At 36.1% G+C, this 16,196-nt stretch overlaps 1 protein-coding gene and 1 pseudogene across 1 annotated transcript; one reads left to right on the top strand and one right to left on the bottom strand.

The window, feature by feature from the left end:
* The first annotated feature begins 227 nt into the window (after window positions 1-227).
* On the top strand, window positions 228-1,388 carry LOC149185327 (uncharacterized). The gene has a single exon (XM_089415624.1). It carries the CDS (start codon window positions 228-230, stop codon window positions 1,386-1,388), a length of 1,161 nt encoding a protein of 386 aa, XP_089271750.1.
* A 6,906-nt stretch (window positions 1,389-8,294) lies between these two features.
* LOC149185326 (uncharacterized) lies at window positions 8,295-15,989 on the bottom strand (annotated as a pseudogene).
* Between the last annotated feature and the right edge of the window lie 207 nt (window positions 15,990-16,196).

Genomic DNA, 16,196 nt, shown 5'->3' with positions numbered 1-16,196 from the left:
CTCAACAGGTAAGGTATCTAGCGCATCGAATCCTATTCCAAAGTGTCCCCGCCGCCTTGAAAAGATAAAGAAAAACCCAACTCGACTCAAACCATTTCATTTGGAGAAATTTTTTCATCTTTGTGGGCTCTGCCCATCACAGATGACAGTGATATGACTTTTCTTTCATACATGGATCTTCTTTGCTCAGAGGAAAAGTGGGATGTTTTGTGATCTGAGTCTAAGATATGAAGAGAAGGGTGCTGTTTTTCCTGCTTTTTCTGGTGGTTGGTCTGGCTCCATGGGAACCTATAGTCTCTGCTGCCCCTCCAGGCATTATCAGAAGCCCGTTATCTGTCCTAATCAAGTGGATATGGGGTCCCCTTGCCCCGACCTCCAAAGCTGACCGGAATTTTCCTCAGTTCGAAAGCGGCTACATGGTAGAGACAGTTCTAGAAGGAAACAAGCTTGGAATTGACCCATATACTATTGAGGTGTCTCCAGATGGTGATTTGCTTGTTCTGGATTTTGTCAACAGCAACATTTTTCGATTGACTCCTCCGTTATCTCGTTATAGCACAACGAGATTATTAGCAGGTTCATCACAAGGATACTCAGGGTATGTAGATGGAAGGCCCAGAGATGCTCGCTTCAATCATCCCAAGGGATTCACTGCAGATGACAGTGGCAATGTTTATGTTGCAGACACTATAAATATGGCTATCAGGAAGATTAGTGAAGCAGGGGTAACAACCATTGCAGGAGGCAGGTCCAATAGAGCTGGTCATGTTGATGGGCCTAGCGAAGGCGCCAAGTTTTCAAGTGATTTCGATGTAGTGTATGTTAGTAGTACATGTTTACTATTGGTTGTTGACAGAGGCAACCAGGCTATCCGTGAGATTCGACTCAACTATGATGATTGTGCATATAATAATGCCACGAGCTATTCCTCAGGTATTCTTATGGATGCTGGTGCATTTTCAGTTGGCTATATTCTTAGCTTGCTTCAACAAGAAGGATCGGGAACCTCTATGTTTTCAAGATCTGCAAAGCAGAACAAGCCATCCAAGAAAAGTTTGCCTGCTTCTGCCAAGACAGACAGACCACCACTCATCCCTGTTGATGGACAAACTGAAAATGTCGATGCAGGTTGGATGTCCTTTGGGAGATTCATTCTGGACCTGTTTAAGTTTGCAGCAGAAATCATAGGTGGTACCTATGCTTACCTTAGGGGCTTCACTGGAAGAAAAACAGCTCAAAAGAAAGGAGATTTATGGCCACTACGTGATACCCTTAACATGCCAGATGATGATGTTGAGCCTCAGTCAATGCCCAGAAATCAGCAAAGGATATTATTGATACCAAAACTATTAATGGAAGGCATTGCAGATACTGTCAGTTACCGGTGAATTAGCAGCCATTGGAAAGATAGGAAAATTCATGAGTTGTTATTTATATGGAGCTAATTCAAAGTTGGCTTGATAAACATTACCGACTCATGGAAGATGAAGTCTGTGAACTTTCTGTATGATTAAGGTTTCTAGATGAGGTTTTAAAAGATGGCTCCAGCTGTTCTGGTATTCCTCGCCTCAAAGAATGTCATAACTAACAGAAAGAAAGCAGAAAAAATATCTTGAAGATAACATAGATAGGTTTATCTAATCAGGTGGTCATTAGAAGACTATGTTTTTGTGATTACACAGCAGTTTCGTAGCGCGCTACGAAACTGCTGTAGCTGCATGTTACAGTTCAGTTGGTCAATTAGGATTAACCAAGCGGCCAATTTTTTTTGAAATATTTTGCCATCACACAGGCACGTGGAATAATGGCCAGCACATCATGGACGTGGAAACCTGATAATTAAACGATAAAAGCACACTTCTTTGGATTCGAGTCTTTAAGGCACTGTATGACCGAGCTACTAGGGTATTGGTAGAGTTACCAGAATGTTCGGTTGATACACCTGTTTGGTCCACGAAGTGTCCAGATCATATAGCATATGGTGGTTATGCGTTGTTAATTGAAGGTTCAAAGAACTTGGAGTGTGGTTTTTAAATGATGAAGAGGAATGGAAGACAGGGGACCGTGGATATAGGGTGATTAATTTTATCAATTAATAAGCTGTCTTACAGCTAGCATCCGAGACCAGCTTGCTCAGTGAATGCTCCCTTAACATATCTTAGCCATAATGGAAATCATACAGCTGTTCAGCATCCAAGAAGAATCATATTACGAGGAGAAATGAATTAAGTGTTTTAGTTTGATTAGGATTTTATGTAATCATAGCTCAGCACTTTTGTAATTAATGCATTAGTTAAATAGCATGTAGGAGTAGTTAATAGCCACCTTCGAGGCTCCCCTCATGCTGGAGGAGGAAGCTCGAGGTGGGTGAGTTTGCTTGCCTATATAGGGATCAGATTAGAATGTAAAAAGGGTTGGATACTTTATAGAAAAACAGAGGTGTTTTGGGCCATTGTAAGACCTTTTTTGACAGTAATAGTAAAACAGAGTTATTCTCTTCTCAAGATTCTCGATGGATTGTCATGTTCCAATATAATGATGGTGTTTTATACTTTATGTTCTTTTATAGTCTTGTTGTAATGCAATCACTCAGAATTCATAATCATATGCTCTGACTTCCTGTGTGTTCAGCAAGCTATGTTTTGGTGGAGTATGTTTGACATGTAATGCTAAGAGCCTTGATTTCCATGAGATCACTGTGTTTTCCTTGTTTACTTAATATTATAGACTCCATAGCCCAATGAGAACCAGTTTGATGTGTTTCCAACCAGTTATGCTTTCATAAGTGAATAAAGAGTTAGCCATCTAGTGTTTGAAGGATTTTATCAAGAGTTTGTGAGAGAGCCCTCTCTGATCAAAGAGGCTAATCTTTGATCTAAAGTTAGGTTTGAAAGAGTTACATGAAATCTTGCTTGGTTGCAGCCCTCAGTAGTGATTTTGTGATAACAGAAGGGAATAGTGAAAAGAGACGAAAGAGACAGTGAAGCAAGAAGCAGAAAACAGAGTGCCGAGCTGACCTAAGGCAGCATCAAGCAGACAGAAGGCTTGAGAAGTTCAAGCAATTCCCTGTGAGGATATCTGTTGGGAACTGAGTACCAAGTTGGACTCATCCCATTCAGACCAATTGAGGTCAAGATTTGGTAAGGAAAGAGTCTGTGCACTCTAGTGGCTTGGGGAATCCAAGAACCACCCTACCAAATATTATCCATTTCAGGAGACTCAAATTGAGCTCCTCACTGTAAATCTCTGCTTTAAAGACACAATGAAAGAAGGCCACCACTGAAGCTGGACCGGAGACGTAGCTCTGGAGAATAGGGTGAACTCCTTATTAATGTGTTGTGTTCTTGTATTTTCTTACTGTGTTTCTCTTACTGTTTTCCATTTTCCAGTGTCTATGTATTTTGCAATCTGATCGATCCGTTGCCTAAGATAACATAGACACACACCAGCACATGAGTCTGTAATACCTTCATTCATTAATTATTTAACTGAGATCACTCACGAGTGATTTTCAGATCATGCATGAATGTTCATGAATGTTTCAAAAGCTTAAAATTTGTTCTTCAATAAATAAACCCAACACATTTTGGTGTAGTCATCAATGAATGTCATCATATATTTATTACGATTTGCAGAAGGAACATGCATTGAGTCACATAAATCATAATGAATGAGTTCAAGTTTTATATGTGCTCTGGAATGAGAATAATGAAAATATTGTTTGTTGTGCTTTCCTAAGATACAAGCATCACATTGCTTAAGTTTCCTAGGAATAGTTGGCAAACCAGTAATACCATTTTTCTTCAACAAATGAAGGTTGTCATAGTTTTAATGTCCAAATATAGCATGCCATAAAAGACTTGATTGAAATATACCTTCATCATAGTGAGAATTGTATGAAATGTTTTGTGCACGAACAAAGGTTCCTTTCAGCTTCAAAAGTATTTCTTCTTCTATCCCAATCATGACAAGTGAGTGATCTAATGCTTTTCTGACCTAAACTTTGCATTTAAATATGTGAATGGAGTGTCCTTGATGGTGGATGTGGACCAAAGAAAACAAGTTTCTCCTCAACTCCAGGAGGTATAGAAAATCATGTGGAAGAAAGTATGGAAGACCAAGTGGTTTGAGTCTGATGATGCCAAGCCCCGATGGCTTGAGTTTTGACTTGTCTGTAATTATACTGCTTCATCAACATTATCTGTGAATTCTTCAAAGAAATCTCTTCTGAAAGTCATGTGGAAAGTTGCTCCTGAATCAAGCAACCAAGCATCTTTCCATGAAGCAAATGAAGCATTGAATGTCTTCATTTACTCCAATGTTGCAATGTGCCACAACATAATGAGGGGGTTCATGTTCTTTTCCTTTCCCTTTGTCAGGTGTTTTACCTTTTCCTTAATTTCTTTCCTGCTGAATTATGTCCCAAGGAAACTTACATGTGGAAGAATCATATCCATCTCTATTGCATCGTATGCAATGAATATCAGACTTTCTCCTTGGAAATGTCTTCCCCCCTTACCTCTAAAAGTATTCCTTCCTCTTCCTCTTCGGCCACCTCTTCCTCTAGAAGAACCTTGGGCATGATTCTTCTCTTTTTATGCAAGGAACACAACTTCTTCAGTAGCCCGAGGAATTGTCTTCTTCCGAAAAGCCTTCTCTCTCTTAGAAAACTTATTCTCAAGGGAGTCAAAGGTATTCTCCTTAAGATTTCCACTTGCTTGCAATGACTCAAGATAATGTGAATAGGTAGGATATAATTCCTTGACATAAGCTGTGAGAGGAGTATCTATTTCAATGCAAGTGGTTTTTATGTCATGAATAATGGATCTTATTTTTTATGCTAAGGCAAGAGGGTCATAAATTTTCAATTCAAGATTGAACAAATTAATCATCAATTGAACAACTTCAAGTTCAGAGTGTGAGTCATATGATTCCTTCAACTTCTTTAAGGCTTCAAAGGCATTTGAAAATGACAAAATATGGCGACTCACCTCTTCATTTACAAACATTGCAATCAAGGGATAAGCCTTGTTGTTCTTGTTTTCCCAAATGGAAAGGTCATTATTTGAGGTAGGTTTTTCAGGTGCATTGTCTCCTTCTCCTTCACAAATTGCTTTCCAAAGTTCATTAAAAATGAAAGTGTGCTTTATTTTCCTGGACCAACGTATTCAGTTAGAGATTAACTCACAATTCCACGAAGTCATCACAGAGATAATTCAACAGATAATTCAACAACGCATTGAATGCAGAGAATGGTTTGTCCAAATGTAGAGATTTGACAGAGAACATAGGGAAAGAAACTAAAAGGAGTTATGATGTGGAAAACTAATTTTGGGGGCCTTCTCTAATACCATGTTACACAGGAGTAACTCCACGAATAACTTGTTTGATTTTCATTAAGATAGTATATGATAATATACAAGAAGAGGGAGACTATTGGGTTTCATGTCCCAATGTCTCTTAGTCTTTCAACTTCTCTTTTTTTTTCTATTTACAATATTTACATAGGATTCTTAATCCCAAAGATTAGGTGTTCAACCTAATTTTTTTTTTTTTTTTTTCATATTTTGGGTTTCACAATTTTATTTAATTATGAGGTGGAAAGGATATAAATTTAATGTTATATTTTAGAATATCTGTTGAGATTTATCTCCAAAGTAATTAGGATATTTTTTCCTTTTAATTAAATTGATCAATTAAAAAAATGTAGTCTAAATAAGTAAGTTTTTTTTTTAGTATATGGTATTGAAAGGCCATGGTATTGACCCATGGTATTGTAACAAAGCTTATTTACATATTAAGAATATCCATAGTAAAGTGAGGATAAGTATTCTAGATAGATGTTTATTTAAATGTATAAATATTTAACATATATATTAATTTTTTTTATAATCAATAATAGTAATAATAATGATGATGTTATAATTTAGTTAGTTTTTATGATAATTTTCTTTTTCATCTGGGTGAGATGCATAATGAAATACGTGTTTAGATGCTTATTATGGATGGATGACTATCTATGGTTATGAACTATTTAATTTCTATGGTTGTGCTTGTTTGTAAAATTTCATTTACTGATCTTTAAGGGGATGGACTTATAAAATAATTGTCTATCAAATTCCAACTATGCTTGCTTCAAATGATGTCAAATGCTTATAACCCTTTACAATTAAATTTTATAATTAAACATCTATATAAAAACATGTCATATATTTTGATAAATGATGTGGAATGTAACAATGTTTTTAAAAAAGACAATTATGATAAAAACTAGCATTTGCATCAAATGTTGCAAAGGAAACGCCGTAAGGCATAAATTGAGGAGCAATGGCGACATAGGAATAGGAAAATCTAACTAAGATGCAGAAATGTGCATAAATTGAGGAGCAATAGTGACATAGGAATATGCAAATCTAAATAAGATGCAGAAATGTGCATAAATTGAAGAGCAATGGCGACATAGGGATAGGCAAATCTAAAAAAGATGCAGAAATGTAACAATCAACATTTGGGGACATTTGTCCCCACGTTTCACCTCCTTTAATAAAAGATCTGTCACGATGGTGCACATGCAAGCCTATACAACTTGTACCAAATTTCAGTTTAAGATTATGTTGACAACAAAGAGCAACCTAGAAAAATTCTTTGGCCTTGTTAAACTATTTTCATGGCGTACACCCAGTTTGGATACCAGTTGTCCAGAACCAGAAGAGCACGTTTCATTGTATTTTCCTTCATTTCTGGTATAACCAGAATCACCATTGGCATTCACATGGAAAACCAATTCAGTCTCTATCAACGCCATTAAATGCAATACACATATTAGATATAGGTGCACAGTCTCTATCATCTCATGTTGGCAGAAGCAGTAAAAATGATTTCAATTATTGAGAAGTAAATCAATCATCTAATCCAATCTAGCACAAAATTAACACTCATGCCATCCATCAACATCATGGATTGGTTAAATTTGCAAGTATGGATCCTCCCATATTTTTCTATTTCTTGCTATTTCATGACCTTTCAAAGTTTAAAAAATTGATAGCTTCTGGAAGTTGTAATATTAGCAACCAATCAAGTTTGAAATGAATTAATACAATCAAACAGAATATGTAGCCCACATTCTATCCAAATACGATTTGCAGGCTTTGGATTCATAAACCAAAGAAATTTGCAGGTCCAAAGGAGGCTCTTTGAAAATGCTTCGATTGACTTTGTAAGAGTGTTGATATTCATTTGTTATTGTATTAAAAATGGCTAATTCGAACATGTGAATCCTCACTTTGGGGTCATCATGTCTCTTACACATGCAAATGGAACCTGATCCCGAGGATAAAAGATTTCTATTTCATTGAATAACAGGCAAAAAAATAGCTTCATTGGAAGGGTGTGCTTTCTCAATATCAGTGCAGTGTCAGCCACATCTGTAATGCCAACAACAACACACAAAATCAAAAAATTAGTTACAGAGAGAACAAACCTCAAAACAAATCTCAGATGCTATCACACTAAAACTTCACCATAATTGAGCAAAGCTGAGTTCTCATACCACTGCTTGAGGGAAGATTTTCAGAGCTCCAAGGTTGCAAGCCGTCGGCGCAGTAACTATCCATTTGATACCTCACATCTTCTTTGCTCCACTTTCTCCATATGGCTATAAAAACGGCTTCCTCCATGTTATGAGTATTGTAAGGATGCTTTGAGACAACAATATCAACATTGTGAGTTACAAGGAGATTTTCCAAAATTAACAAAGGATCAAGAACAAGTTGTAGCTTGGCATCCATCCAAATGTTTTAAACACAGTTTGGGGAAAGCCTATGGGAAAGATACTTGGGAATGAGGGCATTCATTACAGATTTATTTTATGGCAACTCCCTGACCAAAACAATGTGCCAAATTCCAATTCTATGAGACTCATTAGGCTTGATCTGGTATTTGGCAAGAAGTGTGAGAGTTGCATTGTCCATAAACATGAAGAAACAAATGTTCTGTTGTGATTCTCCTAACATATTTGGGTTTTTTAATCTTTCTTAGGCTCCAAATATAGTTGAAATTACCACACCCCCCTTGCACTGTTCCATGACGTTCATGTCTTCTTCAGACACAAGGAACCCTCAGGTACGGTAATTGGCAAAACCACAAGGCAAATCAGTCCCTTCAGAATAATTGAAATACCTTTTTCTTTCCTTCACATCCAGAGTTCCACCGAAGGTCACTGGACCTGCTGCTGAATAGGGGTTTTCAGGTCCTTTCCTGTACTGTAGCCGAGATTTACCAAATAACTCTTCTTTCTAAATCTGATGAACAATAGCCAAGACTGCCAACAACAACGAAACATAGTTTTAGCCTGATTGTTTTAATAGACATGCATGCCATAAGGTAATGTTTCTTGATAGATCTCTCAAATTGTTAAATATGAGGATCTCTGATTACTTGAAAACTCAGAATATAAGTGGCAAGATCGATTTGCCATGGCTGTAGCTTTCCTAAGAAAATACTTCTCTGCTTCATAATCTGAAGGGTATTCGAGCAACTGCATTGCATAAGACAATAGAAAATGTAAATTAATACCCATCATGATTGAACCTTTCAGACTCATATAAGCACAAGTGCCCATAAAGGAATTGCATTGGGGCAAAGTGTGAGCCAACACAGTTCTGGCACCGAAATTGGGAATCTTGACTTCTCTTATTGATCAGTAAATTGGAGGGCTTTATATCATGGTGAACAATTTTGTTCTGGTGCAGGTAATGCAAGCCCTTGAGCACCTGCCCAGAAACCTCAGCCAAATAGTGTTCTGGGATTTTCTTGTGGGTTTGAAGAACCTACGCAAGGGTTCCACTGTCCATGTAGTCCAACACAAAAGAGACTCATATATTTGTACCATCTCAAATCAACATCTGTCCCCACATTGCACCTCCTTCAATAAAAACTCTGTCACGATGGTGCACATGCAAGCCTATACAACTTGTACCAAATTTCAGTTCAGGATTGTGTTGACAATGAAGAGCCACCAGGAAAAATTCTTTGTTTCTGTTTGAGTTAAAAATGTTTTCATGGCATACACCGAGTTTGGATACCAGCCAAGGATAATTTTAGGGGCGAATGTTCGCCCTTTGGCGAAATTAAGGGGTTTTAAATTTTTAATGGGCGAATATTTTGTATCATAGTACATTTTTACAAATCACCTCAAATAGCCCACCTTATTTTAAGGGAGAGGGTAAAAAAGGTAAATTTAGCCCTTGAAATTAGGACTTACAACCTTCCATTCGCCCATTTTCAAGAATAGGTTTTATTTAAGTGAATCCATTCGCCCATTTTCAAGAATAGGTTTTATTTAAGTGAATCGCCAAATACCATATTTATAAAAGAGGTATGATAAATTAATAAAAATATAAATAAATGAGAGGTATGGTAAATAAATAAAACATTTTTTATATTTACTCCATAAGTCACCTTATATACATGTAAGGGTGTAAACAAATAAAAATATAAGTAAAGTGGAGGTATGGTAAATAAATAAAACGTTTTTTATATTTACTCCATAAGTCACCTTATATACATGTAAGGGTGTAAACAAATAAAAATATAAGTAAAGAAGGGTGTAAACAAATAAAAATATAAGTAAAGTGGAGGTATGGTAAATAAATAAAACGTCTTTTTATACTTACTCAAAAGGTATGGTAAATAAATAAAAATATAAATAAACTAGACTAAATAAAACCTCTTTTTATATTTAGTCCATAACCATCATTCTATTTATGAAGGCTCAAGAAAGAGGTTTTATTTAAGTGAATCCTATGGGCCAAATACCATATTTGTAAAAGAGGTATGGTAAATTAATAAAAATATAAATAAACGAGAGGTATGGTAAACAAATAAAACATTTTTTTTATATTTACTCCATAAGTCACCTTATATTTACGAACACTCAAAAAATGGGTTATATTTAGGTGAAACCTATGGCCAAAATACTATGGGACAAATACCATGGACTAGATTGTTATTAATACCATGCAAAAAACCATTATTAACCCTAATATTAGAATTAATAAAAACAAAAATGGCACATGGTATTGACCCATGGTATTCACCAAAATGGCACATGGTATTGACCCATGGTATTCACCTGGAATGTAACCTATTTAAATGGGGGAATTAAACCAGCATGTAGCCTATGCTAAGATTCACTAGGACTTTACAAAGTTTTATTATTTAGTGAAAGACTCGCCAAGATCTTACAAGATTTTATAATTGAGTAAAATATTCGCCATGCCTAGTGAGAGATTCGCCAAAAAATTATATATACATATTATATTATTGATAAAATCGCCTTCCATTTTTCCTATATACCATGGAGATTCGCCCATTTATTATATTTATAAATTTAGGGGGGGTTCTTAAAATTTTCCCTGATACCAGCTGTCCAGAAGAGCACGTTTCTTTCTATTTTCCTTCATTCCTGGTATAACCAGAATCACCACTGGAATTTAAAATGGAAAACAATTCAGTCCTATCAACTCCATTAAATGCAATACACATATTAGATATAGGTGCACAGTCTCTATCATCTCATGTTGGCAGAGGCAGTAAAAATGACTTCAATTATTGAGAAGTAAATCAGTCATCTAATCCAATATAGCAAAAAATTAACAGCCATGGCATCCATCAACATCATGTATTGGTTAAATTTGCAGTTATGGATCCTCCCATATTCTGCTCTTTCATGACCCTTCACATTTTAAAAAATTGATAGCTTTTGCAAGCTATAATCTTAGCATCCAATCAAATTTGAAATGAATTAATACAATCAAACGGAATATGCAAACCACATTCTGTCCAGATATGATTTGCAGGCGTTGGATTCATAACCCAAAGAAATTTGCAGGTCCAAAGGAGGATCTTTGAAAATGCTTCAATTGACTTTGTAAGAGTGTCAATATTCATTTGTTATTTTATTAAAAATGGCTGATTCGAACATGTGAATCCTCACTTTGGGTGTCATCATGTCTCTTACATATGCAAATGGCAACTGATCCTGAGGATTGAAGATTTCTAATTCATTGAATAACATGCAAGAAAATAGCTTCATTGGAAGGGTGTGCTTTCTCAATATCAGTGCAGTATCAGGCACATCTGTAATGCCAACAACACACAAAATCAAAAAATCATTTAAAGAGAGAACCAACCTCAAAACAAATCTCAGATGCTATCACACTACAACTTCACTATAATTGAGCAAAGTTGAGTTCTCATACCACTGCTGTAGGAAGCTTTTCAGAGCTCCAAGGTTGCAAGCCATTGGAACAGTAATTGTCCATTTAATATCTCACAGCTATTTTGCTCCCCCCACTTTCTCCATGTGACTATAAAAATGGCTTCCTCCATGGTATGTGTATCACAGGGAAACGATAAAGAATACCAAATGTAACCAATTACCTGGAAAAAGAAATAAAGGCCTTGTGTGTTGGGGCACTGAAGGAGAATTGTCAATATGTCAACTGCAAAATATATCCATCCCATGTTATTAATTTATTTTTTCACACAACTTAGAAACTAATTAGAAGCATATGTTAACAATAACATAGACAAACTTTAATGTACATTTTTCTGAATTTAACAATAGTATTGGCTTATTAGATTCTGTTTGGAACAACTTAGCAAATGAAATTGAAAATTTTGGGAGTTTTATATGCCATTTATGCTTTTTATTTACCTTTGTTCTGCTTGTCCATTGCAAGTATTAGATCAAACTCTTTAAAGTCTGTAGGTGATAGAGACCTTGATATAGAAGTTATCTCTATTCCACGTTTCTTGGCTGCATTCTTCATCTTGGGATCTGCAGGACCGCCCTTCAAATAATTTCAACATATTAATACGTGATACCTATTTATTGCAATATAATAGACAAAAATACTGATTCAATTAGCCTTGACCCATGATAAGCTAGAACCTACCTCATGGTAGTCAATAGTTCCAACAGAGTCAATTTTGAATGCTGATGTCAATCCCCTTTTCTACACAGCATCACGAAATGCAGCCTCTGCAGTGGGACTCCGACAAATGTTTCCTTCCAAGAACAAGAATAAAAAGAGATTATTTTCCTGGAGAGATTATCAAATATTTTTTCAACTACTTAAGATATCTAAACTTGCATTGATTTTATCATTCCCAATTGCAACAATAGGAGCCAATAAAAAATCATTATCCTTGACAAATCAGATAATAATTTTCCACAGCTAATAATCATTATCCTTCTTGACACTGATATGCATCACGGCCCTGAAAAAGCAATCATGAGCATTGAGATATCAACGGTAACTAGTTACTAGAATTTCTGCTTTGTAAAGGACTGAAGTAATGCATAACTCTACATGAAATATTTCGTTACCATGAATTGGTAATTATTCTACAATGTTTTTATGAAGAAGTTTATAGTGGATATTCTCTCATGTGTTTGTTCTTTTTGTTCCATTTTCCACTGGCAAGTTAAACTCATGATTAAATATTAAAAAATGTGTATCATTATAAACTCAACAACTTATGTAAACATGAAGCGGGCTCACGTATTTAAATGAAACGGAAATGCATCACTCAACACTAAAAATAGAAAGATGGAAACCAAATCCTTGGCCCTGGAATCCACTAAAATGTTTCAGCTAGATTTAATGACTAAAGAAACAAACATTGAGTGCAGAGAGCATAATAAGCCACACTCCTTGGTGACCGGCTCTGCTTTGACATGAAACTGACAACCAGAAACACACAAAAATAATCTAGAAAATACATACTATGGAGAGACCTTATGGAAGCAGTAAATTGACCATTGAACTTAGAAAGTTCAGGCAATTGGAAGTAGCAAACAAAGTGATCATGTCAAGAGTCAGACCCTTGTTTCAATGGCCCTCTGCACACCACAACATTTGATTTGATTTCTTCCTTAGAAGCAGAAGGGCTTGTTTGTTAAAGGATAAGCCCTAGTCCATTAAGATTGATCATTAAAGCATCTGCTTTCAGGGGTTGTATGATGGGGAAAATAGTTGAGACAAAGACAAGGCCTTTCTGAGGTGAGATTTCCCTTCCTCTCTCTTCCACATCCAAGGCTGGGCGTTGATGTAATGCTCTGAGTTACCAGAAATAACTAGAGAAATATTAAAATACTAAATACACCAAATATAGAAAGGCAGCGTGGCTCAAAAGTATAATAATGATGAGACACATCTACATCTCTTAGAAATAGGAAAATATCTCTTAATAACCAAAATATTGAAAAAGCATACACAACTGTGTGAGAATGGCTATAATAATCCAAGGAAAATTTTAAGGATGGAAAATTTTCTTGAAGTTTCAAACATTGGCGAATCTCACTAATCCCTAATATGCAAACTATAAAATGTTTATTGATATATTTGTAAAATTATTCAAATTTATAATGATTATATATGTAGCCTCTATATAATGTTGGCGATTTTTAAGGTAAAATAATTTTATATTCTAAAATCTGGGCGAATTGTCTTTTATAAAAATTGGAAATTGGCGAATCATTTTGTGGAAAAATCATGGAAAATTAGCCCACTGGGCGAAGATTAGCCCCTAAAATTTTCCATGTAATAATCTCTTGTATATAGTAATTAGGCCCTCGTTATTCATGAGGATCCAGTTCCCCATTAATGTACCATTTCTTTATCTTGTTTCATCATGGCAAAGTTGTACCCTAACTAAGAACCTCAGCTGCCCCGCAGCTTCCACCTAATCAACAGTTGGCATTTAGCCCCTAGACTCCATACTAATTTCTCTAGCAATTTTACTCAGATCTGGTTTTATCGTAAAAACTGCTAGGATTTTGTCAACAGTTGGTCCTTAAACAACAATGAAAATATTTAATGGTATTTGTGTGCTTGGTATAAATATTTAATGCTGTTAAAAATATATTATCGTAGAGTTATTGTCTGTATGACTATTACTTACCTTGATGGGACTTTGAGAATCTGAAAATGTGTAGAGAACCGCAAACTGAAAGCTCTTGGATAAACAAAAAACATGTCATAGATGGAATGGCAATGGGAATGATAAGCAGCGTGCCTATTGTGGCAATCAAAGCTATTCTACCTATGAGTTCCAAAATAAATCTAAGCATTGTTGTTTGATAAAGCTAACACCACTAATAGTACCTGGGCAGCTCAATCGGCGGTGGATGTCCTATAGAGTCTTATGTAAATCTTGTGGTCCAAAATCCTTAATTAACATTGTGGACAGTGTCTGGGAGCGTGCATAGATTTTCCTAAAAGTTATAGTGGTAGTAGTCACAATTGACTCCATATCATGCGAATTCAAACCTGTACCCGGCTTAGTTGCTGATTTTTTTTATATATAAATATATATATAGATATATATATATATATATATATATATATATAGATAAGCAACTGCTAAAACACTCTGATGAAGTATCAGGGATCTAACAATGATAGGACAAGGGATAGCCATGCGGGTCTCTGCGTTGCAGAACTTCAATAGAATTTAGACAATGAGGCACATAAGGATAGTGCACAGCCTTTAGTGTCTATGTCCTTTTGTATTTTTGACAGTTGGTTGTCGGTAACTAGCTTAACAGGTTGTAAAGTTGTTCAGTGATATCCACTAATTCTGTAAGCTTCACAATAGCAAGGCAAGGATGACAGAATCCCCTTGCGGGCACCTTAGGCTAGTTTGAAACTCGTCAGAGAGATGGTTGTCCAATTATGGACAAACGATGATAAATATGTAGTCTATCGTAGTAGTATCATTTTGTACAAAAGTAGCCCAATGAGCTATCTTAATTTTGTTGCAGTTCCATAACGTTGGTTGTTACCCTACATTAGACCAGTTTAGCCTAATTGGTGGATTCCATATATTTCTGTAGTAACCGTGTACTAAATCTCATCGAATGTTCAGGAAAGTGTACATCCTAAGTTTTAATAATCCTTAAATTAGAGGTATATATTGCAGTCATTTTTCTCATGTTTGAGTTCCTAAGCTTTCAGCTCAAACTTAACTCTTTGATTATCAAGCACCCACCCTCGCTTGAGAGGTCACACCCATAGCATTAATAGTCCAAGGGGATATTGATTCACTAGTGAGGTTGGCGAAGTGTTAAGTTGTCCCCCAAGATTTCTCACTGTGGGCTACCCCATCCATATGGAACCAAGGAATGAGGCTAGGTGCATATCTCAGAGGATTTTAACATAATAGTTATCCCTTAGACCCGGCACCTCAGTCGGAGAATGCAGCCCCTCACATCATGTTTCTTCTTGAAACACTCAAAAGGGTAGAAGAAAATTTCTATGTCCTAACCGGACGTTCGCTAGTATTCAAGCATTACTAAAATTTGCTCTCTGCAATCATTGGGTGGATTGTATGACTGTAAAAATCTCCAGTGCCAGTTTATTATGATTTGTTCTAATAGAAACATAGATGAGAAATTGGGTCAGGGTTTTTAAGAATATAGAAGCTACGGAGAACCTAGCTCCTTTAGTGGAATTGAATACAACTACAAAAATTTAGTTCGCTCAAGTCAGGCATGATACAGAGAATTGTGCTTGGCTTCAGGCTTTGGATCTATAGTGTACAATGTACTATAATCTTCTACAATTGAATGGCTGACAATAATGGTAGACGCTATGGAAGCATCATCGCGAACAATGACCGATACTGAACGAACTCGTTGAATCATTGGATGGACGGTACTCACCAAGGCAAACAAAGAGAACTCCAAAAGGCTTGGAGGTTGCAGATGAATCAGACGCCATGGACCTCAATGCTTCTCTTCGTCCTCCTGGTCTGCTGCAAGTTCGGATTAAACCTGCAAACTTTTGGCCTGAAATGAGATGATAAGTTGTGCTAAAAATGGGTGAAGGTGCAACAATTTGGGAGGGAGAAGCTTTCAGAGAAAAGAATGAACTGCGAAAGAATGGGCAATGAATGAGGCTGCATACCATCAACTTCATCTGCCACCCACGGATTGATAAATCCACGCAGTTCTTGGAGCGAGAGTATTCCTTTGTCAATGTAGACCCGTATTTCGATTGCGTTGATTGGTCATTGTCATCAATAAATTGATTACAAGGAAGAACTATACTAGATTTCTCAGCAAACCCATATATTCCATATACATTGCATACAAATAGTGATATAACAGCACAAGGCTGCGTTGG

The sequence above is a fragment of the Pinus tabuliformis genome, chromosome 3_2 (genome assembly GCF_031772625.1).
Source record: "Pinus tabuliformis cultivar Carrire ecotype Pingquan chromosome 3_2, CPIR1, whole genome shotgun sequence".
In the NCBI taxonomy this organism is placed as follows: domain Eukaryota; kingdom Viridiplantae; phylum Streptophyta; class Pinopsida; order Pinales; family Pinaceae; genus Pinus; species Pinus tabuliformis.
This window is presented reverse-complemented; position numbering and strand designations above follow the sequence as displayed.